At 32.4% G+C, this 27,815-nt stretch overlaps 1 protein-coding gene across 2 annotated transcripts; it reads left to right on the forward strand.

Annotated features, from left to right (window-relative positions):
* The first annotated feature begins 278 nt into the window (after positions 1–278).
* On the forward strand, positions 279–24,885 carry Rgs18 (regulator of G protein signaling 18). 2 transcript variants are annotated; one of them, XM_005335346.5, is made up of 6 exons: positions 281–617; positions 1,066–1,167; positions 2,219–2,280; positions 19,024–19,190; positions 21,024–21,308; positions 23,523–24,882. In XM_005335346.5, the coding sequence occupies exons 1-5, from the start codon at positions 496–498 to the stop codon at positions 21,279–21,281; spliced, it is 711 nt and encodes a 236-aa protein (XP_005335403.2). In that variant the 5' UTR covers positions 281–495; the 3' UTR covers positions 21,282–21,308; positions 23,523–24,882. The 2 variants fall into 2 exon arrangements, with proteins under 2 accessions (XP_021588980.2, XP_005335403.2); XM_021733305.3 differs by lacking the exon at positions 1,066–1,167 and having other exon boundaries at positions 279–617; positions 23,523–24,885.
* Positions 24,886–27,815: the final 2,930 nt, after the last annotated feature.

The raw sequence follows: 27,815 nt of genomic DNA on the forward strand, positions 1-27,815 counted from the left end.
ATATAATAAAAATAAATAAAATTACATTTTTAAGATGAGGGGAAATATCTTCAAATGTTTCCTACACTTTCCACAATGCTTTTAATATATATTAAAGAACCCTTTAGAAAGTTCCTGTGGGAAATGACAGCTCCATTTGTGTCTATTAAAGCATCATTCTGGTTGCACAAACTCAAAAGAGAAGTTACTCTGTGGTAATACCGTCTTTATCTTGGAGTCCAGCGTCATTTTGTAAATGTGTGGTATCATTTCCCTCAACAGCTCAGGACGGAATTATACTTCAGTTCCTCAGTTCTACATTTTTACAGAGGTAGAAACACAGCTCTGAACTTTTTTTTTTTCTTTTGTCTGTTTCCCTTTTCTTCTGTTTTGGAAGCCCTGCTCAAAGAGTTGAGACAGTTTTGTATTCTACCATGCATAACTACAGACTAGCACTCACCAGTGAACTACAGAAGGATGGTAAGATACTAGACATCTCTTCATTTTAGAGGGAACATGGAAACATCATTTGTCTTGTTTTCTCAATTAAATATGTGTGAAACAAAAGAAAAAGCTTTTTTCAAGTTAATACATGGTGGTCTAGGAAAAGAAGCAGCAAGCAAAGAGGCCAAAACCAGGTAAAAATTATTTTCAATGTTATACTTTTAAAATCATGGTTAATGAATATTTGTTAGCATTTGTTTTTTAAATATCTGGTTGAAAATGTATTGATTGTTCTGTCACAATTAAAGAAAAATATTTTCTTACTTGGATTAAACAACTGTTAAAACTAAAGAGTTTTCAATTTAAAAGATGTAGGAATATTAGCCATACAAGAAGAACTAGAATAATCTGTATTGAAATATAATCTCAAATGTGTGTCTGTCATGCAGGTAAAAGAGGAACATATTTAATATCTGCTGTCCTAATTCTTCCAGAAATATAGTAATTAAATAGGATTTCTGAGAGCATGTATGGGGAGGGAAGACTATGAGTGGGTATTTACTAATTCCAGATTTGTTGGTAGTCAGAAGAAGATTTTTGCCTGTCATCTAAATTGTCCTGAAGCTACTGCCTTTTTTACAGAGCCAAGGAAAAAAGAAATAGGCTAAGTCTTCTTGTGCAGAAACTTGACTCACATGAAGAGACACACTCCAGTAGATTTGGGGCCTTGTCCAAAGAATTGAGGTGAATAACTTTCATTATTGGGTGGAGGGGATTTTGTTTATTCCATAATTAAAGCTTTAAGAAAGGAAATTAGGGATTTCTATTTTATTGGAAATTACATGGCAGTGTAAGGAAAAATAGAGAAATTGTTTCAAGAAATTTGAAATATCTCTAAAATTAAGCCACTTTTATAACTTGAATTAAATAATTATATTTTATAATTTATATGCCTGGCAGTTTTAAAGGACATATTTTACTTTTTATAAACTGATGACATATCATTAATATGTTTTCACAATGCAATATTATCATAGAAAAGAGCTATTTATCTTTATCAGCAGTTTAAAAAATGTTCTTCATATAACAGCAAGCAGTATATACATAGGGATGTTTTACAATTTTATGTATTTAATTTAAATAAAGTGGCATAGCCTTTTAACTAGTTTGATACAAATTCTTCCAAACTTAAATATGACAATCAAGATGCAAAAACAAAAAAATTCTGTCTATATTTTCAACATCTCTAAAATATTTTTTTTGTATTAAAGATGGCTTTTATTTCTTGTTGCTCTGAAAGTTCATTAGTCAAACTTCCTGTCTCTGTTAAGAAAAAAGTTTTGTAGCATATTGTGGTTAAAGCTTCAAGGAAATTGCAGTTAAAAAAAAAGAGTTTGAAAGATATTCTTAGTTTAAGTTCATCTATTTATGAATTTATAAATAAAAAAGATAGTTGACCTCATTTCTGTGTGTGTGCGCGTGTGTGCACATGAACTTTTCAACTTAATTAAAAATAATAATTTTTCCTTAAAAAAAAAATGAAACAATTCACACATCCATGAGAAAAATCTGTAATGTCATTTTACCCCACTGCTCGATAGGCAAATTCCAGAAGAGAATTGACGAATGTTTTTGAATTGTCTAATGTAAATGGAACTTCCATTATATAAAAATCAAAGGGAAACCCTGTGAAAATATAACTGAAAAGAGCAGTAATATAAGCATATGTTCAAACAGATTCGTAAACAGACTTTGTGCACACTGCATTATAAAACATTTTGTTTCTCTTGAACAGAGTCTCTCCTGAAGAAGCAGTGAAATGGGGTGAATCATTTGACAAACTGCTATCCCATAGAGGTTAGTGATATCTTCACCAAACACTTTTATTCCTCAATGGAAAATTAAATAGAGGATGCATGTAATTATACAAAACAAGCTGTCATAAAAATTTGATATAATTGGTAATTTATAGTAATCTAATTTTCAGATCAGCAAAAGTAACTAAATAACAGAAGAGTCAGCTAATAGAAAGCATTTTTTAAATTTTCTCATTTTATTAAGAATTGCTTATTGAAATATTAATTATTTCTTTTCATCGTCAGCAATTTCAAAATTTTTAATTTTCTGATTTTTGGAGGAGATCTTCAGTTTCATTTAATATATGATTCACAAATTATCTATGTGATTTTCATTGTTAAATGATCAAGAACTTAGAGAAGTTCTTTTGACAGATGTTCAGGGAACTAATGAAAATAGCTTTGAAAAATTATTTTGTATATTCTTTTCTCCGCATGTCATATTAATCATCTATTTTTAAAGCAGAATTTTGTAGAAAAGTTGAGAATCAGGTCTGTATTGAAGACAGAGCTCTGTGTATTAGGTGGAGGATGAGGACAAGACTGAGTCCCTGTCTGACTCTCCAACAACACTGTAAAGCCAGGGCTAGAGGGCAGCCTGCCTGATTGATACTCCAGAATCAGTTGACATTAGGTAGCAGGCAAACAAACTTGTCATTTATTCAGTTCATGATTTCTTTCAAATAGCAAAACTGAAAATATGTATTGAGTAGGCAACGGGAAGCCACAGGGCTTATTATTCTCAGTACTAAACTGGTCATCTGAACCTGCAACCCTTCATCATTACCAAATATCTACACTTCCTCAAACCCACAGGATTTGTTTGCACCTCACATTTTCCTGTTCCTTATTTTATTCTGTATCTGAAACACAGTCACTTCCCAGCTCTTTCCCAGTCCATCCCAAGGTGCTGCTAGCCAGCTTCTCTGACTAGTACTTAAAGAAATGCCCTGTGGTTTTCACATTCTGTGTTTGGTGGAAGAAGCTTTCGCAGGGAAGCTGGGAGTAGAGTACTCGTATGTAAGTCAACCAGTTAATGAAACACCTAACTTTGTTCTCGTTTTCTGTATTTATCTCCTTAATTGTCCAACTCTTCATTAGCTGCTGGTGATCTGTTCATTTCCCCCTGTATTTACTAACATCAGAATTCTACTTCTGCACACTATTCCTGAAAACTTTCCCTCTTCTGATGAATCAGATACCTACCTCTGACTTGTAATATTTGCTCAGAGAAAGAAAATATAGGTGGAGAAATCAAGGCTTGAATTTTGGTGAAGATGTAGCCACTGAGAATGGAGAGCAGTGGTAAGAAAGGAAGTTTGTGCTGATAAAAATATAACATGATACTCCTTATAGGAATCCTTATTTCACTTTAAACTAGTATCAATTCCTGTTTTGGGGAAGAGTAATTTAAGCAGCTTTCTTTGATTACTTACTTTTACTCATAATTTATAATTGCTTAGCTATTAAAATTCTTGCCAATTATATGGCAAACCTATTCCATTTTCACTATCTTTTCTTTTTATCGTTTTAAATTGATACATAATAATTCTAAATGTTTATGTAGTACATTGTGTTATTTTGATACATGTATACAATATTATGATCAAATTAGGGTCATTAGCATAAGCAGAATATCAAACATTAATCATCGCTTTGTGTTGGAAACCTACATATTTCTTTCTTCTAGTTATTACTAACATCTTCTTATCTTACTCTTTCCAGTCTCTTGTAACCACTATTCTATTCTCTACATCTATAAAGTAAATTTATGTAGCTTTTATATTATGTAGTACTTGCCTTTGTACCTGACTTATTTAACAAAATGTCATCTAGTTCCATCCATATTACTGCACATAAAATGATTCCATTCTATTTCATGGAAGCATAATATTCCACTTTGTCCATGAATCAGTTTTTTTATCCATTCATCCCTTAACAGAAACCTACACCAATTCCATATCTTGGCTATTAAGAATGGCGCCATCCTCTCTATCTTGCTAACTCTGTTGCTATCAGATTCAATCTATTCCTCATAGCAATCTGTATCAAACTTTCCTTTATAATTCATGCTTCCAAAAACCTGTTTTGTTTTATTTTCATCTTCTTTTCTAGTCAAACACTGAGAGAAAGGGAAAAAAGATAAAAAAGTGAAATTATTTTTCTTTATCTTTTTTTTCTAATTTGACTATTTATTAAAAGGTGCATTTTTTTTGTATCAGTGGACCCCAAATGCAATATGTAACCTGGAAAATATTAAGTGCTCATATAATAAAACTGAACTTGTTTGTAAGAAAATGCTATTTCAGAGTTCCTTTGAGATTCGAGTTTGTGGTCTCTTCTGCAACATGAATGATTATATAATCTTATTTAAGCTCCCTAATCACTCTATCAAATTCCTCAACTATAAATAGAGATAATGTTTTTAGTTTCAATAGAAATGGATTTCTGTCAGGATTAAATGAGATGATGAATAGGAAACCAATAAATGTTAGACGCTACATAAATGTCAATGATCCCTGCTATAATGAAAAATAATAATTATCAACACATTTCAAAAGCTTGTTCTATTTCCAGTATATTCTCACCTAGATAGTCACAAGTTAGAGGGTTAAAATTTCAATTGAAAGTAATATATAAACTGGATTTATTATTTTAACTTCTTATATAACAACTCTAGCATGTTCTAATTATCCAAAGTGAAGAAAGATTCAGGAAGGTTATTAGTCTTACAAAAAAATCCTCACCTGGAATTCTGTAATTATTCTTTATAAGAAGTCAAAATCAAATGGACAAAATTAAACCTGACTGATATTCTCTTTTTCTTTTCTCTTCTGATAGAAATATTAAAGAATAGTAACTATCACCAACTTAAACCAAAATGAGAAAATGTGAATAGAAACAGCACTGAAAAATTTAGACATTAATACCATCTGTTATGATCAAAGTGCTAAATAATTATATGGAATACACAAAATATTGTTATTAGTATTATTTTACTGAATCAATATTTCTCATTGGAATGCTAATTGTAATATTAAATTATAAGTCTTAAAATAATCACCTAAATCTTAATAGAAATGGTTAAATTTAGTTCATTTCTACTGACTTCATAGAAAGAAATATATATGCACATTTTTTAAAAAAGAGAGAGGTTCTATATTCATATACATGTATATACAAATTTCAATACTTTGGTCTATTAAATTTTATATTCTATCCCTTCAGTTAATATGGGTACATTTCTCAAAATCTATATGTCGTATCTACAGGAAACAGAACTTGTATTAAACTTAGTCAAACAGGAAACTAAGTTATACCTCAAACAAAATACAATGGAAATTTGAGTATTTAGTTGCACAAAAGAAGTTGAAATTAAAATCTTATAGACTGGTTATCAGCAGCTTTAGAAACAGGACCACAGAATAGATGCCTCTTAGCCTAGGATTTAGGGGATTCATCAAAATTCACTAGCTGGACAGAGAGAAAGAGACCATCCAAGCAGAGAGCTAATACAGGCAGGCAGAGGCATTAAACAGTGTAATTTATTTGGGGAATTAAAAACAAAGTAATTCTTTATTGAGAAACATAATTTGAAAAAGGAAGAGTAACTTAGGGTGACAGGCAGGACCCATGAGATCAAAACAGAAAAATCACTGATTTTGTTATATTTCACAGAAATTTAGGTATTATCTATAGAGGTATTTTGATAATTCTACTATTCTCTTCAAATGTCATTCACACAGTTTATCTATTCTTAATTTGAACACAGAGAGAGAGAGAGAGAGAGAGAGAGAGAGAGAGAGAGAGAGAGAGAGAGAGAGAGAACCCAAGGAAATCTGAATGCAATATGAACTTCAGCTAATGTTAATATATCAAAATTGATTCATTAATTATAACTCATGAAACATCATTAATTGTAACTCAATGTAAGATGTTAATAATGGGTAAATTGTAGGGCATATGGCAGTCCTGTATTATCTTTATAATTTTCTATAAGTCTAAGTCTATACTAATTTTTTTTTTTTTACTTTAAAAAATGGACTCAAAAGACAGGGTATATAATTCAGAGATAGAGCACTTTCCTAGCATATGCTGGCCCCTGGGTTCAATTCCAGCACCACAAAAACAAACAAAAAATAAATAAATAAATAAATAAATAAATAATAAAAATATGAACTGAAATATGTTATATAATAAATTTGAACACAATGAAGTCCATGAGTAACTTCTCCTCATTCATTTCCTCATAGCTATTAGGATAAGTTCTTTCCACATCCTTATTTATTGGTAAATTTGTATGAAAATGCAAAATGAATCATAAAAATCTATAATTTAAAACTATATGTATAAATATATAGTACTTTCTAAATTTAATTTAATGAAGAAGTACTAATGTATTAAAAACTAGTGTCAGATCAGATTTTATCTGCCATTCTTAATCATTAATTTCAAATTCAGTCTTCATTGGTTTTCTTATTGATTGACTTCATAAAAGTAAAAATTATCACTGTGAACATATGAAATTAATGAAAGTAAAATACTATATATGTATATTGTACACATACATGTGTATTTATTTGTAGAAGCATATTTCGAGGGATCCATGTAAAACATCTTTGAAAGCTGAATAAAATACAACTTTAAGAGTAATTGGCAAAATGATTTTTTAAATGCTGTAGCATTTTCAATTTATCTTGTAGGCTTTAGAAACCATTAAGTGGAATTAAATCAATGTATTCAAGAATTCAACAGGCAGAAGAAAGGTCATTCCTAAATAGAAAAGGAAGAGTGAGAGGGTATGAAAAATAAGAGATTTTTATGTATTCTGGAAAAGCAAGAAGATCATTTATACTAAAGCAGAGAATAGTGAACAATAACATTGGAAAATCAAGTTGGAGTCAAACTTCAGGAGACTGTGTAAGAAAATGAAATTTGATAGATAGAAAGATAGACTACTATGAACTTCCTACAAAGTTCTAACAAATATAAAAGCTATCCTCAGGTAAGGACCTTTTTGAAAGAAAAATAGATGAACTTGCTGACTTTTTTTTAACATGCATATATTGTAGGGTGAAAAGATGAAGGTACAAGAGAAAAAGAAACAAGACAAGCCCCACATCTCTGGATTTTAACTCCATGTTAGTAGGAAGATAATGCTTCCTATTGTAAATGACAAACAGAATTGTAGGAGAAGACACACGTGAAGACAACAGGTTATAGTTTGAATTTTAGTAGATTTGAAGCCCTATAAGAAGTGTTGCAGGGTTTGGTAGGTGCGTGCCTAGAATATGGAAGTGCAACTGATGTATAGATATAGATTTCTAGCCATCTCCCATGGTGGTGATTGAGGAGTAGAAAGAGGGTGTTGTTTCCTAAAAGAGGAATCTCTGTCAGTAAGAAATCTTTGCATTAGTATAGAACTCCTTATGCACCTGTTTTCTCCCAGTCATTGTAAATAATGGTGTTCAACGTTTTTATTAATGACTATTTATTTGGACTTTTGGCACTTTGAATTGTGGACCCACTAAGTACATTCCTGAGGACAATTCATAATATGTAAATATAGTAATAGAATATTTAAGTCTTATACTCCCTTGATTTAAAAATAAAAACTGATTATACTGAAAAAAAAAAAAAAAACACTTATTATTGCTTTGAGTAAGGCCTGTAAGGAAATGCAGGAAATGGGTACTTCTGAAGGAAATGGGTACTTCTCTTCATAGTTTCTACTTTAAGCCTTTTCAGGTTACTCTTCCCAATTTTTGGTTCACAATTTTCTTTAAGATAAGGGATTCCAGTGTTCTACAAAGTTAAATTTCTCACTCAAGCTGACCCACAGCAAACAGTTTCTTCATCTACCTAAAGAATAAAAATTAATAAAATCCAGTCTAAATGGCAAATGGGTCATACAAATAAAACATCATTACAACATAAGCCACACATTCTAGGGCAGTTCGGAGCTATGAAGCCAAAGGTTAAAGGAGAAACAACACAACCTCATACTTAGGATATTATACTGCTCTTGGATTTTCAACTTCAGAGTTTCTTGACTTTTTGTTTCAGTTGGTTTCTTGGCATCATAAAAATATTCCAACAGATGCCAGAGTTTCAATTTAGAAGCATGCAATTACAAGCATTTCATATTTGTAGAACACATTGAGCCAGCTTCTTCCAGTGTGAATTCTAATCCCAGGTTCTATCAAGCCCTCTTGGCAGCTGCATTCCCCACTGCTGCATTCTGAAGGACTGTTTAGTAAGTTACTGCTTCTGTGTCAGAAACGGTTCCATTATGACCTGACTTAACGCAGTAAGAGAAACAGGAAGTAACTAATGTGCTAGAATAATTGTGTACAAGTTGCATACTCTGTTTAAAAAGTAATTTGCTTAACATTTTAAATACATGAACTCCTTTCTCATTCATCATTCACTCATTTCTTGAATGAGGATTCATTCCTCTCTATTATATTCATATTATGCCAACAAAATCCATTCATGTTGGTTAATGCATCAAGAGCTTTCATAGCATACACAACACTTTTTCTTGATTTGAGCACTTTGACTTCATTTTGAACTGTATGAAGTCTGTATGAAATGCAAAACTAACCATGGTAACAAAGGGCTTTTGCATAATATTCCAGAGAGGAGCAACTGGTATAGAGTCAACACTCCAGCTTTGTGAACTAGTGAAGGACTATATTTAAAAATAATGTTTATGTTGTTTTCTGGAAGACGTCTATTTGAATTCCACGCAAGGTGATTTTATTCTCCTGCTCCAAATAGAATAAGTCACCCTTGCAAATGCCTGTCCTCAGTCCTTAGTACATACAGATGTGCTCATCTTGCCCCCTTCTTTTCATATTCCTCAACAGTAGAGGCTTTGTTGTCTGTATGGTGCTTTAGAGGTCAAGGCCTTACCATTTTAAGCAAGATAAACTTGGGTTCAATCCTCTCTCCTATCTTTCACTAGCTGTAATATTTAAAACACTTATGTTTCTGAACACTTATAAAAACGAGTATAGTAGTGCTTCTTCATATGGTTGATGTGAAAAGTTAATAGAATTGTGCTACTAAAAATCATACAAGCAATGTACGAAGAACTCAGCAAACGATGAGTTTCTTGGCATTATAATTTTAATTAATATAATGCTATTCATTATTCACAGTCCTCAGGTTCACATTAGGTGACTCATAAATAATTTTATAAAATTATTCATAAATAAAAGCATAAAAGAAGTTATTTTTAATAAGTAAGTCACAATTTCAGTTGTTCGGCATAAGGACAATTCTTTTTAGATATCATTACAAACCATTTTATTATAATTTTTTAAATCTTTTAATAAAAAAAATAATGGTTGTATTCTTCTGAAATCATGACCATTCTCTATCAACTCACTTTATAAATAATATTTACACTGTTCTATCTATGCTTATACATGACATATGGATAAATTAATTGAAATTTTTTAAAAGTTTATCCTATACTGAGATCAGTGCAACTTTGTTCATAAACCAAAGAAGATATTTAGTTTCCCTTTTTCCAAACTAGAGCCAACCTGTAACAGATCTAGTTGCAGTTAGATGTTACACTATAACCCCCTAGTGACATGCTTTTTAATATCAGCAGAGGGCACATTTCCATATGAATACTTTGTGGGGTTTTTTTAATTAGTGTTATCTGAAAATGTTCTCATAATCTCTTGTGGTCTTGTCTCCAAGTGTTTCCTAATATTGAGTCAAGAAATTCTCTATAGGAAACTAGTTTATAGCAACTACCAAGCAAAGCATGCCAGGATACTGACCCTGTAATAAGAACTAAGACATTTCAGAATTCTACTGGAAAATATAAAGAAACAGTTCTAAAATTAGTTATTAGATACAAATTGAGAAAATATATATATATTTTAAGAATACAATCCAATAAAACATGGATATCAATTTTGGGGGAAAAGAATACTCATTTTAGAAATTTAAAAGAGGAAGGAAATACAGGGCTGAGCAGCTATTTTGCATCCCACTAAATATTCATCAAGGGAAAATTTCTCAGAAGAATTTTTTTTTTTTTAAGTTGTAGCCAGAGACTGGAGCTAACTACCTGAAGTTGGTTCAAGTCAGTTGGTGTACGGAGTGTTGTTTTTGCTTTTACAGACCTAACTGTGTCCCACATTTCAAATTCTACTTCATTTTCAGCTGAGAGGTTGAAAAGCATGTTTGGCACTTTAGTTTCCTTTGTTTCCTTCCAGGATCATTATAGAAAAGACAAAGATGAAAAAGTAAAACTGGAGGTTAGACAATCAAACAACAACAACAAAACAAACAAACAAAAAAACCCTTTTTTTTTAGTTGCATAAATAGAAAAGGAAGGAATCATCAAGCTGCTGTTAATCAATAGCTGAATGAGGCTCATTCAGCCTATTCAAGACATCAGCCTAATGTGCCAATTTCACCTGAAGTCTTGAGAGGACATTGGAATTTGGTATTCAAAAATTAAAGGAGCATATTCTTGGACAATAGTAATGATAAGAATTTTTTTTTTTTAAGTTCAGGCACTGAGATGCAGGTGGTGAAAGGAATTATGGGAGGAAAATCAAAGGAGTACAAACTAGAGAACAACAATCCCTATGGATGCTTAATTTCTAATAAGCCAAGAAACCACCAGCACATCTGACTCCCTGTTGTTCTCCTTGGCAGCTATTTTGGCCTAAAAATGCTAAAACCAGAGACAGATCATTTACTTTACTGTGAAACATATATTTTTCAGTATTTGGAGAAAATCTGCTATGTATCACAATGCTTTGTTGTCCATTGTTATTTCCCTATTTACTGTGAGAAAAGCACACTGCTCAGGGTGAGAGATAAGTCTTGAAAATAATACACCCACTGAGCTCCAAGAAATAAGCAGAGCACTCTTGCTTCTCAGTGGTCAGGGTTTGCCAACTCTCTCCGCAACCCCTTAGTGCCAAGAGCACCATAGAACGGCTGTGCTTGAGTAGAAATTATCTTACCTGCATCTAACCACTATAGATGCAGAAAATGCCTTCTCAAATTCTTGCTGAGCCTGATCTGTCCTTCATAATCTCTTCACTAACATCAAACTACTAACATCTAATAATTAGGGTCAATTTAATGAGGAAAAGAAATAGCAAAACCTCCCTTGCCCCAGTGAAAACTCCCATGGAAGAGAGAGTCTGGTAGCCCTAGGCCACTCTCTTGCAGTAGTGGGCAGTCATCCCATACTCTAATGCTTAGGGATGTGTGAGGTACCATAGCTCTTTCTGACTGCTGTTGTCTTGCACATTAATTCCCAGAACTTTAATTATTCAAAAAGAGCATTTATAGGGTGTGGGGAGGTAGCTCAGTGGTAGAGCACTTGCCTAGCATGTGCTAGGCCCTGGGTTCAAACCTTAGCAGCATACACACACAAAATTAAATTAAAGATCACTTATAACATTAAAAATGAAAAGAAAACCAATTATTTTGTGACAAGGAGGACAAATTCTATGTATAAGAGTAATCAAAAGTAATATTTAAAATGAAATTTGACAATTGCCTTCGTTTTCTGTTGCTGCTATCAACAATTCACCACAACCTCAGTAATTAAGTCAAAATTTATTATCTTACATTTTCTGTAGCACAGAAGTCCAGTATGGGTATTGTCAGAATGAAATCAGGATGTCAACAGGTTTCCATCCTCTCTGGAGGGCCTAAGGGATAATCTGTTTTGTGCTTGTTTGGGTCACTGGCAGAATCAAGTTCTTTACAGTTTTAGACCAAGATCTCCATTCTCTTGCAACTGTGAATTTAGGGCCAGCCCCACCTTCTAGATTTTACCACATGCTTTAGTTCCTGACCATCTTCTTGTATCTCAAAAGTCAGCAATAGCCAGCTAGCTCCTTCTCATGTGGTATCTCTCTGACTCACTCTTCTGACTTCCTCTTCTTTTAAGAACTCATGATTAGATTGAATCTCCCTGGATAATCTCCTCATTTCAAGGTCCTTAACTACAGTCACATCTGCAAAGTACCTTAAACAGGGTCAGGTAATGTTGTTACAGATGGTGGGTTTTAGGGAAATTTTTCTGTCTTCCTTAAGAAATACTCTCTTCCTAAGTAAGACATACTTCTATAATTTTTTGTTTTGTTTTGTTTTAGAAATGAGATCTAGAGTAACTGAAGCTCAGTCTGCTCCCCTATCTATGTGCATATAGGATATATTGCAGGGACCTGTTGAAATTAAATGAAGTGATACACATAGATAGCACTTAGCTCTCAGAATCTTTATCCCTGTTAAAGATGCAAAACCACTTAGTTATTGCTATCTTTCTACCAACAGAGATTCCTTCTTCTTACTTAATCTGTATGGAACTTTTTATGTTAGAAATAATCACAGATCATGAGGAACGGTTCTTGAGACCAGCAAGTGTAAGAAACAGAAGTGACTTTGAGCAGTGCAGGCACAGAAAGCTAGAACTTCATTTTACAATTTTTTTCTGCCATAATTCCAGAATGTTTGTTGTCTCTTTTATAAATTGTTGGATTTATTTTTAAAATATTTTCAGAAACTTTGCATCTATCATCAGGAGAAATATTGCTATGTAATTTTCTTTTTCTTTTCTCTTAATTTTTTAATTTTGTCTTGGGTGAAATGGGTATAATGCATGTGTCAGGTTTGGGTCTAAGAGTTATGCTGCCCTCATAAAATGAGATGGAAGTATCAATTTTTCTGTTTTCCATATGATATGTAAAATTAGAATTTTTTTCAGTAGTTTTATAAAATTCACTTAACTGGGATCCAAAGTTTTTTTTCAGGGGAGGATATTTGATTATAAAATCAATTTAATAATTTAGTTAAAACTATCAGATGTTCCAAGTTTTCAGTGTCATTTTGGGTAGGTTTTATCATTTTTTAGATATTTTCCTCTGTCACATAAATTACATGTATTAGCATAAAGTTATTCATGATATTCACTTGCTATCTTTGTAATACTTGTAAGATCCATGATTTCTTCCTAGTATAATATGGACTTTCCAAGGTTCTTATTGTTTCCAAAGAAACACTTTGGGCATCGTTCATTTTCTTTCTATGCTATAGACATTTGTTCTTGTTTTAATATTTTTTTTCTTTCTGCTCAATGTGGGATCCATTTGCTGTTTATCAAGCTTCTTAAAGTAGAAACTTGGATCTTGATTTTGATACCCAGTTTCTTTTACTTGTACATGATTTCACTCTAATTACTGATTAAGTTGCATCTGACAAACTTTTATGTTGTATTTCCACTCTAATTCAATTGTAAATATTTTCTAATTTCCCTCAGGACTTCTTAATCTGTGCATTATTTATAAGTATATTGTTTGATTACCAAGTATTGAGGGGCTCTTTTTGCTGTATTACTAGTGTCAATTTTTAATTCAAACCTCCTAATAGGGAAAAGTCTTGAAGACATCAAACTTTTGAAATTCAATTTATTTAAACTCATTTTACATTCTAGAATGTAGAGTATCTTGGATAATCTTCTGTGCACTTGAAAAGATGCGTTTGTTAGAGTGTTTTATAATTGTCAACTGTCAATTAATACATTTAAGTTTTTTATATTGTAATTCATATTCTGTAGATGTGTTCTACCAATGAATTAGGGTGCAAAACTAAAATCTACACCTATAATTGTATTTTTTCTATTTCTTTAATAACTATCAGTTTTCTTTATATATTTTGAAACTCTGAATTGAGTTCATATTAAGCATTTTTATATGCTAGTAATGACTGACCATTTTACAATTATGAAATGGGAATAGTATTTATTTAACAGTTACCTTCTAAGACCATATAAGATTTTTTTATTCAGATTTTGTATTCTTATGCTTAATCTCTGAATTGTGTATTTTTAAAATCCCTTTTCTTCATCTTCCTGATTTATATTTAATGTTTCTTATAGCCAATATACAGTCTGGTTTTAGTTTTCAACTTAGTCTTTTAATCTCTGACTCGTAATTGACATGAGTCCATTTAAATGTAATGTCATCATTGATGTAGATGGGGGTTGCATCTAACATCTTACTATTTATTTTGGCCTAGTTTTACAGCTATTTATCATCAAGGGGAAAGTCTTGTTTTTGTCACTCTGTAATGGTCTTCCTGTATAGTTTAATAGTAATATTTTCTTCTATTTAAGATAACACTCTATAGATTAAACATCAAAGCATTTATCAGCCTTTAAAATTGCTGTTCTCTAGAACAGTGTCCGAAATACAGTGTGTAATAAATTTGGTTTTCAATACATGAATGAATGGTTCAGTGGAGAGATCAAGATGAAAACTTATTTTTAAGCTAGTTGACCTAAGTGAAGAACACATTATAGCAGTAAAGAAATGCTTGAATAACCCACAGTGACATCCAGGGGGAAGCTATGTACCTCCAGAAAATCTTGCCATCCTGTCTGAAGCCACATGGACTGACATCAAACTTTGAAGGCTCCCAAAATTTATGGTGATTGTATGACAAAAAGGACCCGACTCTTAGTAGAAAGTTTATACTGGCAAAACTCATGAGCTGGGTTACAACTTAGCAATATAGATTCAGAAATAAAGCTCTCGCTAATAGCTATTTCTCTATATATACCCAAAGAAGAAGCCAAATCATAAGAAAAATCTTGCTTGTCAAGCATAAAATTAGAATATTAATTAAATGTTTAGCAACATCAGATAAAAGGTTGACTTCCTTAATAAACTGGTATATTGTTTAATTACATATATGTTTCCAAACTTACAATAGAACAAGATTCTTTAGTTTCACATTTCTTTTTGCTTTCTTACAATAACTGGATCTCATCATCAAGTTTTTCTTATAAATATTATATTTCTAACATTTTTATTTAAAATGAAAACATATCCTAAAACTGTTTTTTAACTAGCTTTATTTTAAATGATATGTTATCAATCCAATTATATTTTACATCTTTTATCAAACAATTATTGAGTAATTTATTCATGTGGGGACTAGAGATTTTGTGGAAAATAAAACTGTGGTCTTCATCTCATGAATTTCACAATGTAGCAGAAGAAACGATAGGCAATACAGTATGATATTTTAAGTGTTATCTAGCATACTAGGAAGTCATAATTAAAGGATACTCAACCTATTCTTGAGGGATTGGAGAAATTTTTCCGAAAAAGATAAACTCTGATTTAAACCTGAAAGGACAGCGTGGACTAGAGAGTGATGAAGCTGGAGTAGGAAGTGACAAAGAGGCTAAACTCAAGAGATGCAGGAACATGGCACCCACATCAAACTGAGTCTTTCTCTGTGACTGGAGCTTTGAGTGTTGGGGAAAAAGTAGAAAAAGATGAAATTTTTTTGACCAGTGATGAATCATCATGGAATTTGTATAATGGAAAGAGAAGTTTGACTAGACTCTGAATAACAAGCTGGGAGGGTCGGGAGAGTTATCAATCAGGAGGTTCTTATAGTAATCAACATGAGAGATAATTCTGGTCCGCATGAAGTAGTTACAGATATCATACAAATAAAAAGACTGATGGAGGACATGAGAGGGAAATTGACAAAATTTGATTATGAATGGGTTTGAGATGAGAAAAAAAAATTGTTAGCCTTGATGATGATGAGTGCCAGGGTTCTATCTGGTTTAAATTCTTGAGTGGATGGTGTCATTGAATGGGAAAGATATGGAAAAAAAGTTCTGAGGGAAGATGATGAATTCAGCTATCACATGACTATTTTTGTGTGAAATTTAGTGGAGATGCTTACCATATATTAGTACAGATAAGCTTGCAGTTCAGAAAAGAGATTGGAAGTGAGCTCTGAGAACTGTCAGTATGTTGATTATATTTGAGTGTTAAAGTGATTTAACAGAAAAATGAATTTAAGGAAATGATGAAGAAGGATAAACTGAGAAGGATTCAGACAAATAACAGACAGAGGTGTAAGACAAAACACAGGAGTGTAGGAGCCATAGAAGAGAATTTTCAGATTAATCTCTACCACAGATGCTGTTTCAGAGAGAAGAAATAACATATGGACTGGAAAAAAAATGTTTAATGAATATAATGTTGAGGAAATTTGGCAAAAAATAATTTAAGTAGAGTGTTGAATAAGAACCACATTTCAATGTGTTGGGAAGATTAAGATTAAATGAGGTCGAGAAGATTAAGACACCAGGCATAGAAAACTAATAGAAGACTTTATATTTATAAGGAGAAAAGATGTTTCAGTAGCTAGAGAAATTTTTAGATGAAGAGATGTTTCTTTTGATGATTTCTTGTAATGAGAGATCTTTTAAAGATATCAAAATTTAACTCAGAAAAAACTATTTTTCAAAATTGTTTGTAATACCTCATTTAGCCTGCAGGTGTCGACAATATGTTTAAAGTATAGCAGTGAGTAAAGGAAAAAAATGCCCAAAGACAGGAGGATGGCAAAGAGAAGGGGAGGATAGAAGAGTAGAGAAAAGGAGATGCCTGTATTCAATGGGATATGTAGCAAAATTAAACCTATACAGATAATTGCACAGAAAAGTGAACAGTGTGAACTTGGACATATGGAATTCTAGAATCATGCAACGAGGAGTATTTCAAGAAGAAATGGTCAAAGTAGAGGAGTAGAGTGTGGAGATGAGAGGCAGGGATGGAGGGAGGAAAAGGAAAGTCCTGGGGAATGAAATCGACCAAATTGTGCTACATGCATTTATGAACACATCACAATGAATCCCAGGGTTGTGTATAATTATGATGCACCAACAGAAAGTTAATTTTTTAAAAAGGGGGTCAGTACAACAACAAGTTAGAAGTCCAAGTAGAATTCATGATGTTTTCCTGTGCAAAAACTTACCTGTGGTAGTAGGAAAAGAAATAGGCCACAATTAGAGAATCACACTACTAAGAATAAGTCTGAAGATTGCTAAAAATGACTTAAACCCAACTCAAATATGATTTCCTCTGGGGAAGTTTAATTGGAAGTCCACAAAAACACATATTTTCCCTCCTTCAATGTTTCTACAATGCTTCCACCATATAATCAACAAACTTTACTTTCTTGGAACTTATCCAAGAGAAATGATGACTTATGTTTACACTTAAAAACCTGTACATAAATTTATGTAGCAGTTATATATATATAAACAACAGCAGCAGGAGCAACAACAAACTCCAAATAACACAGATGTCCTTTATAACTGCTTGAAAATTTTTTGAGAGAATCTGTCTTTATTGAATTGGTTTCCCTAAACATTCTATTGGAAAGTTCAAGACTTTGTTGAAGTAAAAGTGATTAGTAATATAAATAGTCTATACATATTTTCCTGGGGTAAAAAAGGAGCTGGGGGTGGGAGAGACAGTAATATGACTTAAAAAGAGCAACATGAAATAACCTTGATTTTATCAATTAATGTCATTATCCTAGTTGTGATTATATTTTTGCAAGTTCTTAATGGTGGAAGCTGAATAAAAGGTACATGAGTTCTCTATTATTTCCTATAAGTACATGTAAATCTATTACTTTTTTAAAATGAAAAAAAAGACTTTTAAAAACACCTAGAGGTAAAAAAAAATAGAATTTCGAAAATAGTTAAACGAACACTTTAGTTTGAAGTTAGACTCTCTTATGGCTGGATCCAAAGTCTGCCACATTTTTATTTTAAATCTATGTAACATGATTTTATCTGACTGAGCTTTCAATAATTGATCATCAAGAATGTTATCACCATCCTCACCACCACCACTGAAATCCTTATCAAGTCCTTACTATGTACCAGTCTGTATACTAAGGCCTTGGCATATTTTACCACAATTAACCCTCTCAACAGCCCTATCAGGAAGATATTATTGTTGTTGTCTTAATTGTAGATATTGAGAAACTAAAGTACAAGAAAAAGTAATTCACTCAGGGCCATATGGTGAATTTCTAAATATGAACTTGAACCCAAGCAGTCTTGCACAAGACTTAAAACCTCCCCCTAACATTTATGGGACTCAGGTAAAAAGAAAAAAAAAAGAAGCCTCATACTAGGTCTAAATGCTTAAGAGTTAGAGATCAAGCCAAAACTGCTTAAATATACGTTTTATCCTTTTACTTAGACAAAGATACTTTGTAAATCATTTGAAGGGTTATATTTGAATTTAAAGTCTTGAGCCCTTTCACAGTTGTAAAGATTAAGCATGGTGAACTATGTTTCCATGCAGGGTAATTTAGTTCCCCACTGTAGAGGCCTCCCTGCACTTTTGAGTAGATGCTTCCACCAGCTATTTTGACTCAACAATGAGTCAGTGTGTTTTTGTGGATGGTCTTGGGAATAGGGGGTCATGCAAATCCTGGAAACCTAGCAAACTGTACAGAGAATTCTAAGGTCCTGAGTACCAGAAACACAGTCTAGAGCCATGCAAGATGGGCTCCAAGTGAAAGGCTTCTTGGTCTCACACTCTAGGAGAGGCACAAATAAAAACAGACATAAATTGAGTGCACAGTAGAGGTCCCCCTAACTCTTAGGTCTAAGGACTTAGATCTAAGTATGATACTAGCCTTATTTCAACAGGAATGAAGCTTTCACTTTTGCAGTTAAATTATAGAAGATCCCTCGTAAATTATACCAGATGTGTGCTGCTCTGTGGCATTACAGGGAAGGTGCAGTATTTCTATTAGTGTTTGTACTTCTGTTTTAATGTCAAGTAGCACATATTCCCCACATTGACATTTTGTAGTCATAATATATATATATATTTATATGTATTTTTGGTAGATGGACTGGATGCTTTTACCAGATTCCTTAAGACTGAATTCAGTGAAGAAAATATCGAATTTTGGATAGCCTGTGAAGATTTCAAGAAAAACAAGGAACCTCAACAAATTATACTTAAAGCAAAAGCAATATATGAGAAATTTATACAGAGTGATGCTCCCCAAGAGGTATAGTATAGTAAAGATGACTGGAAAACTTTACAACTGCTTGAAAATTTTTTGAGAAAATCTGCCTTTATCAAATTGGTTTCCCCATACATTTTATTGGAAAGTTCAAAATTTTGGTTGAAACAAAAGTGGTTATTAATATAAATAGTCTATAAAGATTCCTGTATGTAAATAGAACACATTGTAAGATATTATCATGGAAGAGAGGGTAAAGTGAAGTCCCTCCTCAGTTATTTTCATGTAGACTAAGAATGAATACAATTAACTGCAACTTGGTGATTTCTTCACGCATTCATGTTAATCACTTTAACACAAGCAGCCCATCATAGATTTCTAACAGTGACAAAACAAGAAAATCCAAGAAGTGTTTATAACATGTACCATTTTAATGTTATCTATCTATATAAAGTTTTGTTTGCCCCAAAGAATTACAACTCTGTTTTAAAATAAACTAAAAGAAAATATCTCAATAGATGATATAAAACACATTTGGCAATGGATCAAATGGGAAACAAAACAAAACAAAACATGGTTTTCTTTGACTGCAAACTCAATAGGTATCTGTGATTCAATTGCTAAAATGGCTATGAGATTAGCCAACATTATCATGTTAATTAGAGTTTATATTTATAAATTTCTCTACAATTTCTATTGTATTCAATAAATGTTGATTTTCTTTATTTAGATGGTGGAATTGGTGGTCTGTTGCTGTTAAAAGTTTTGTTTGTACATTAATACTGTCTTAATTAATCAGCTTTCTAGAAGTTGCTGTGACAAACAGCTAAGAGAAATCAACTGAAAGGAAAAAAAAGTCTATTTTGAATTATCACTTCAGAGGTTTCTGCCTGTGGTTGCTTGACCCTATTTCTTCTGTGGCAAGGCAGAATACCATGGTGGAGATGCATGGCAGAGGACACTGCTCAACGATGGCAGCCAGGAAGCAAAAAGAGAAAGAAAAGGGGCCAGGGTTCCTATATCAATTTCAAGGGCACACCCACTAATCTAACTTTCTCCAACTAGGCCTCATACTTTAGAGGTTCCAGCATTTCCCAATGACACCATACGCTGTCAACCAAGCCTTTATTATATGGGCTTTTGGGAACCATATAAGATCCAAATCATAACATTGCCCATGGAGTAGCATTTTCTATGTGGATGTTACACCATTAGAAATGATGGTTATTTTCCTTGTTTTAGTATTTTTCAATCTTTTTTTGTGTTTCAGTATATTATTCTGTCTTCCCTGAGGCCAAATTTATACATATCTCAAAGCAGAGAGGAGGGTAGCTAATGGTATCTTGTTACACAGGAGGAATAAACACTGGTTTCCTACTTGAAAACTCACCACCACCAGACCAGGTATATCAATGGTACTATAATAAAAGGTCTTAAAGGATTTTTGTCTTTAGGAAACGTCTATACTTCAGCATACGTTTGTTTGTAGGAAATGTCATAACGTAACGAAATAAGCAATGGGATCAACAGAAGTCTCATTAAAATCCTAGATATTCCCCAACATCCCTGTTTTCCATCACTCAATGTTGTCTATGTAGTTTAGTTCCCCACTTTAAAAAGTCAGCGAGTTCAACCAACACTGTGTATGCTACATCCATTGCAATATTGCATTTTTCTAAATTAGAAAGTAAGAAGGGTGAGGAGCGTAGACAGAAGAGCCAAATGGAATTCCAGGCCAGAATAAATCACCCTATGCCCCCTGAGGAAAACCACGCATGCGTCCAATCTTGCTAGGCCTGCTCTAACTTTGCATCAATCTAGGTGTTTGCTTAAGTAAAGTGACTGTAATTGCACATTTTTTTTTTCCTGCTTGTTCAGGTTAACCTTGATTTTCACACCAAAGAAGTCATTACTAAGAGCATCACCCAACCTACCCTCCACAGTTTTGATGCTGCACAAAGCAGAGTATATCAGCTCATGGAACAAGACAGCTACACGCGTTTTCTGAAATCTGACATCTATTTAGAATTGATAGAAGGAAGACCTCGGAGACCCACAAATCTTAGGAGACGATCACGCTCATTTACCTATAATGAATTCCAGGATGTGAAATCAGATGTTGCCATTTGGCTCTAAGGAAAACTGATTGATCTCATTTTGATGGTAAACTTGTATCTCAGCTTCTAAGATATAATATGTTTGCATTAAGAAATTATTCTATGTTTTAAAATGTACCACATGAAAGAATTTTAAAAATATAAATCAAAGCTTTTATATTTAAAAATGTATGATGTATCTTTCAATATATCCTGTAAAACTTTCCATTTTATATCACCCCATTCATAACCAGAAAATTTTTCTTTTTAGTTAAAAGGGAACAAAGACATAGGAGCAATGTTTTACAAGACTGTGAAGTTAAGTAGAGGCTAAGGTTTAGCAAAATTATTAAGAGTTTCACCAAATATCTACTTTAGATTTTTTTTTCCAAGATGCTTACAACATAGTACTTACATATCCACATATTTGGAGAGCATTTTTCCATAATAATGAATATTCTCTTTCTCTTAGTAATAGAGTGAAATAATCTAGTTCTTGTATGGTGAGAGGATGAGAAGCTCAAGAAAAACCATAGATTACTTCTAGGATTAAGCCCGCAATAGGGCCTTCTGCGAAGACATGTTGATATGCAGAGAACTTCCAGGTTAAATGTAAGCTAGGTTGATAACTGAGAATGAGATCCAGAGTTGGGTTCATTCCTAAGTGGGCCTAGACTCTCCCAGTTAGACGGTGCATTTTTTTTTCTGGTCACAGACAGATATTCAGATTATGGAGAAAAAATGGATAAAGAAATTAAAAATTAATCATATGATGCATATATCCAGATTGGGACTGAGTAGACTATATCCTTGCCTGATAAATGAACTTACTATTGAAACAGGAGGCAATCAATGGTTTGAATGATAAGCAGAGGACAATTTTCTCAGGAGTCAATAGGTTTCAGGTTCAGACTTTTGAAATTGGGTTGAAATAAGAAATTAGAAGAGGCGAAGAAGCAATGAGTTTAAGACTCAAGCATCTGTCACCCTCTCTCATCTTCAAAGCATGTTCTCCCTTTAATAACATTCTTATTATAATTTTCATTTAATACTATATTATTCAAATAATATTATCTAATAAGTATACATATATTACAGAAATATTTAATTTTAAGTGTGTATTACATGGTCCATAAATGTCTGTATTTAAAGATAAACATTTGGCTTTGGCAAATGTTATCATTTTAATTGAAGTGTAAAATATAAAAACTTTTGGCTATCCAAAATAATAAACATTTTCAATTTCTTCATACAGTTTATTTTTTATTTAGCCAGTAAAAGTTCTAGCTAATTGTTGATTATCTTTCCTGTTATCAAATAAGAAATAACCACATCTTTTTATTTTAGGATGATATTAATATGGAAAATATTGAGATATTGTGTCACTAATGTTAACTCTAATGTTAACTCAATTCTTTACATTGTTGTCAATATAAAAACAAAAATCATACATTGCAAGCATCATCTAGGAAAATAATTGTAGATTTTCTTTGGCTGATTTGTACTTTCATTTTTTGTGGCAGTCTCTTTTCATGAAATTTGATTGTTTCATGTACTGAATTAAGATTTCATACAAGCTTTCTGATTTTATCATGAAAATCATGGACTGATTTTAATAGCTTTGTCCTGGAATCATGAACATTGGTTATTAGCTTTTCCATTTGTAATCTATTTCAAAATTGTCCAATTTCTTGATTGAATTATGAAATATTCAGTGAGGTTCTTTCAAAATGTACCAGGATTTCTTGATACAGTTAATGCCTGACTTCAAAGAGCTTTGATCTCTGAAGGGAATAACATGAACAAATACAGAAAAAAAAAAAGAGTCAATAATGGAACTAGTAAAAAAAGCCAAGTAAAAACATAGGTAGCACTGAGCTCTGGCTGAAAGAACAGTGAAGATGTATAAACTGAGACTCTAGAAGCTAAAGGCTAAACTTCTTAACTGGATGTCTGATCCTCAGAAACTCATATAACTGCACAGACCCTTGCCCTCTACAATCTTTTACAGAAGGACTCAAATTTTCTTATTTCTTGTGCTCTGTATGGTCCCCACATTTACTGATTTTAAGTATTGTAATGAATATTCTCCAAAGAACCTTCCGATTGGTGCACAAGCAGAAAAAAAGAGTCAAAAACTATGACTGATGAAGGAAAACTGCAGAATAAAAATTGGAATGGGTGCTACTCTAAGAATAAGGAACACTTTTATAGAAAACTTACAAATACATAAAAGGAAAAATAACTTGATTTTTTTCTTTTTCTTTTTTTCTTTTTGCAGTCAAATCAATTTAACACAATGTCTTTAAAGACATTAGAAGACAGAGGTGGATTGAATTAGATCATTCTACTATCTTGCTTGTGGATTTCAAGTTTTGCCTACCAGATTACCAAGTGTTGTACATAATAGAAGCTCAATAAGTGACTTTTACTTTAAATACTACAAAACTACAAAATGAAGCATTATGAGGATGGTAATGCATTGCACGGCCAGAGTAAAGGCTTTAACATGAGGCAAAAGACATACACAAGAGACTCACTAAATTTAATTCTAGCTCTGCTTACTTATCAAATATATGTTGGGAAAGTTACTTAAATATTCTACACTTCACAATTCATTTTTAATATTAGAATAAAACTTTTACAATGTTCTTATGATGATTAAATTTTGAAATATTTGTAAAGTGCCAAATATAGATTAATTGACTTCAGTGTGTGGATGAGATTATGGAAATCATTTCCTGTATTTAAGTATCACATTTTAATTATAATTTTTGCCTTGGTTACACATCAAACAAATGTTCTTTGAGAATAATAAGATTTCCTTGAACAAAGTATGAGGATAACTATTACTTTTATAAAAACTTTTATAATTTTGCAGTGCATAGAAAAGTAAATCATGATATTTTAACTAAATGAAAAACTACAAAAACAATTTTAAAAGTTTAAATATTTTTCTAAATTCACAAAGAAAAATCTTAACTATTTAATTTTTACAAAGCAGTCCTTCCTTAGGAGAAAAAAGAACAAATCATATTGAAGATATATATCTCCAAAATGCTCACACTTAGCTATGCTGCTAACGGAGTTTAAACACATCAATTTTATTTTGGTTGTGCTATATTTACTGATCTTATATTTAGTGTCCTGACTTTGTAATTATTATCTATCTTAAGAAAAAATATATAACCACACAAATTTATTCCACAATATTGCTCAACTATGTTAACTGAACCATAAAAATAAAAGGTAATATGTTAAAATAAATTTTCTGCAACATATTTAATGAATGGACAAATATTTAATGAACAATTTTATTTGGTACTGATCATCACTGGATGCTCAGAAGTAAATCTAAAAGGAGTGATAGAGAAAAAGGAAAAGAGAAAGAAACTTTTCTTTTTCCAGAAAGACTAGAGTTTTTGATAGTTTGAACTCACAGCCATATGAAAGCCATGCTTTGAACCAATCATCCTTCATCTTTACCTCAGAGAGCAAATCCACCTATGACTGATCACGTAGACCATCACTCACCTTTCCTTGCTAGGAATTAGGTAGCTAATTTTACTTGTTTGAGAAAGACATACACAAGAGACTCACTAAGTTGCAAAATCTTTGGGCACCTTCCATAATAAAACAAAACAGAATTCAAAGCATAAGCACATGTATCAATCAATGCATTTTACCTAAATTTTGTTTTTTCTTTGGTTTGATTTGGTTTGGTTCATTTCATTTTATTGGTTGTGCCTTATAAAACTCATAATATTTTAGAAAAAAAAACTTTAAAAGTTTATAAAAAATGCTGAAAAAGTAGCAGCATTAGTAGTAAAATATTGTATGTGAAATATATAAAACTCTTTACAAGCTCTGATTTTAAAGGATAAAATCATTTCACAGTAAATACACATGCTTATATGGTGTTTTACTTACTAATTAAATTTTCTGCAGCAGAAATGAAACTTTTAAAAGGAAATATTTTAAATATCAGAAACTCTCAAAAAACCTATTAATTTTTAGATAGTCCACTTATAGCTTTATCTCTGATTTCTTAAATGTATCAAATAAGCAAAAATTGTGGGGGAAAATAAAGACTGAATCACTGTTAAATTCCGACCTATCAAAAAATGTCACAATTCTGCTTCTAGATTCTATTTTTAACTAGAGCAAGGAAGTAGATGGAAAATTTGTCACCAACCTGTGAAATCCAACAATTATTTTCTCAACACCAAACTGTTGTTGCATGTGAAGAAATTGTAATATTTATACATGAACTCAAATGAGATCAAAGCAATATAAATAAAATCAGGAACATACTTACTTAGCCACCTGTAGCTTAGCATACCTTATACCTCATTTATTCTTATTGAATCATACAGATTCCCCATAGTTCAAAAGCATTTGTCATGCTTCACCTCTGTTTTATTCAACAGAATAGCAGAAACTCAAAGATGAACAAAACAGTGTAATTTATCATTAAGGATACTATACCCAATGGAATACCTATATGAGTAAATTCATGAAACAATAATTTCAGTATCACAAGCTAAACATCCAGATGCATCTTGCCTTACCTGGGTCTAAAGAATGACAAGGCAGTTTTGACACAATGTAGTCAAGCGCCAGTGTCTGCTGTCCCATCATCAGAGTACGTCTCAGTGTAGTCTACATAATGGGGTCAAGTATGGACTCACTGGGTTTCCATTGAAACCTGATTCAAAAATAAGAGAGATAAATAGGGAGCCTACATCATGGGAACAAATTTTTACTCCTCACACTTCAGATAGAGCCCTAATATCCAGAGTATACAAAGAACTCAAAAAATTAAACAACAAGATAACAAATAACCCAATCAACAAATGGGCCAAGGACCTGAACAGACACTTCTCAGAGGAGGACATACAATCAATCAACATGTACATGAAAAAATGCTCACTATCTCTAGAAATCAGAGAAATGCAAATCAAAACCACCCTAAGATACCATCTCACTCCAGTAAGATTGGCAGCCATTAGGAAGTCAAACAACAACAAGTGCTGGTGAGGATGTGGGGGAAAGGGTACACTTGTACATTGCTGGTGGGACTGCAAACTGGGGTGGCCAATTTGGAAAGCAGTATGGAGATTCCTGGGAAAGCTGGGAATGGAATCACCATTTGACCCAGCTATTGCCCTTCTGGGACTATTCTCTGAAGACCTTAAAAGAGAGTACTACAGGGATACTGCCACATTGATGTTCATAGCAGCACAATTCACAATAGCTAGACTGTGGAACCAACCCAGATGCCCTTCAATAGATGAATGGATAAAAAAAAAAATGTGGCATTTATATACAATGAAGTATTATGCAGCACTAAAAAATGACAAAATCATGGAATTTGCAGGGAAATGGATGGCATTAGAGCAGAGTATGCTAAGTGAAGCTAGCCAATCCCTAAAAAACAAATGCCAAATGTCTTCTTTGATATAATGAGAGCAACTTACAACAGAGCAGGGAGGAAGAGCAAGAGGAAAAGATTAACATTAAACAGAGACATGAGGTGGGAGGGAAAGGGAGAGAAAAGGGAAATTGCATGGAAATGGAAGGAGACCCTCATTGCTATACAAAATTACATATAAGAGGTTGTGAGGGGAATGGGAAAAAAAAACAAGGAGAGAAATGAATTACAGTAGATGGGGTAGAGAGAGAAGATGGGAGGGTAGGGGAGGGGGAATAGTAGAGGATAGGAAAGGTAGCAGAATACAACAGTTACTAATAGGGCATTATGTAAAAATGTGGATGTGTAACCGATGTGATTCTGCAATCTGTATTTGGGGTAAAACTGGGAGTTCATAACCCACTTGAATCTAATGTATGAAATATGATATGTCAAGAGCTTTGTAATGTTTTGAACAACCAATGGAAAAAAAAAAAGAAACCTGATTCAAAAAGTCAATCCTTGGAAATTTGCACTGATTTTATAGAATAAATAAATAGGTATCACCCTCATTTAAAGCTCCCTGAAAGTAGGAACTCTCAGAAATGTATTTAGGTTTTATTCAGAGAAAATCAGTTAACATGGCGGCTTTGGAAGTAAATTTTTTAATGTAAAATTGAAAAACAGAACATTAAGAGATGGTGACAAATGAACATCAACTATAAAATCAAATATATGATAACTGAAACTACGGAATAAATAAATTTATTCAAATCACTATCCAACCCATAAAATTCTATTCATTTGTATTATTTGAATATCTGTATACTGTGATATATATACAGTAATAAACACATTCTCCAATAAGCCACATGATCATGAAGGAAATGATGGTCTTTCAGTTTAGTCCCATGAAATGAACTTCTTTTTAGTAATTACTTCAGTTTAGTTTCTTCTCTTCTGCTTTTTGTCCATTTCTTCTCTTCTCCAGATGGCTATTTTGAAAAAGAATTTTAAATTAAAGAAATTTTCAGGGTACTATACAACCAAACACATACACAAACCCACCAAACACAAATAATTTGACTTTTAAAGATAATAATTCATAATTGTTATAATTATTCTATCTAGTGGGTAGAGTGCTTTTTTTCCCATCACATA

This window comes from Ictidomys tridecemlineatus, chromosome 10 (assembly GCF_052094955.1).
Source record: "Ictidomys tridecemlineatus isolate mIctTri1 chromosome 10, mIctTri1.hap1, whole genome shotgun sequence".
NCBI lineage: Eukaryota > Metazoa > Chordata > Mammalia > Rodentia > Sciuridae > Ictidomys > Ictidomys tridecemlineatus.

What these genes read in the sequence shown, in the direction of transcription:
- Rgs18 (XM_005335346.5), top strand. Translation starts at nt 496, where the DNA reads ATGGAAACATCATTTGTCTTGTTTTCTCAATTAAATATGTGTGAAACA. An exon ending in GCCTTGTCCAAAGAATTGAG is followed by an intron (nt 1,168 to 2,218) that starts GTGAATAACTTT and finishes TCTCTTGAACAG; the next exon opens with AGTCTCTCCTGAAGAAGCAG. An exon ending in CAAACTGCTATCCCATAGAG is followed by an intron (nt 2,281 to 19,023) that starts GTTAGTGATATC and finishes TATTTTTGGTAG; the next exon opens with ATGGACTGGATGCTTTTACC.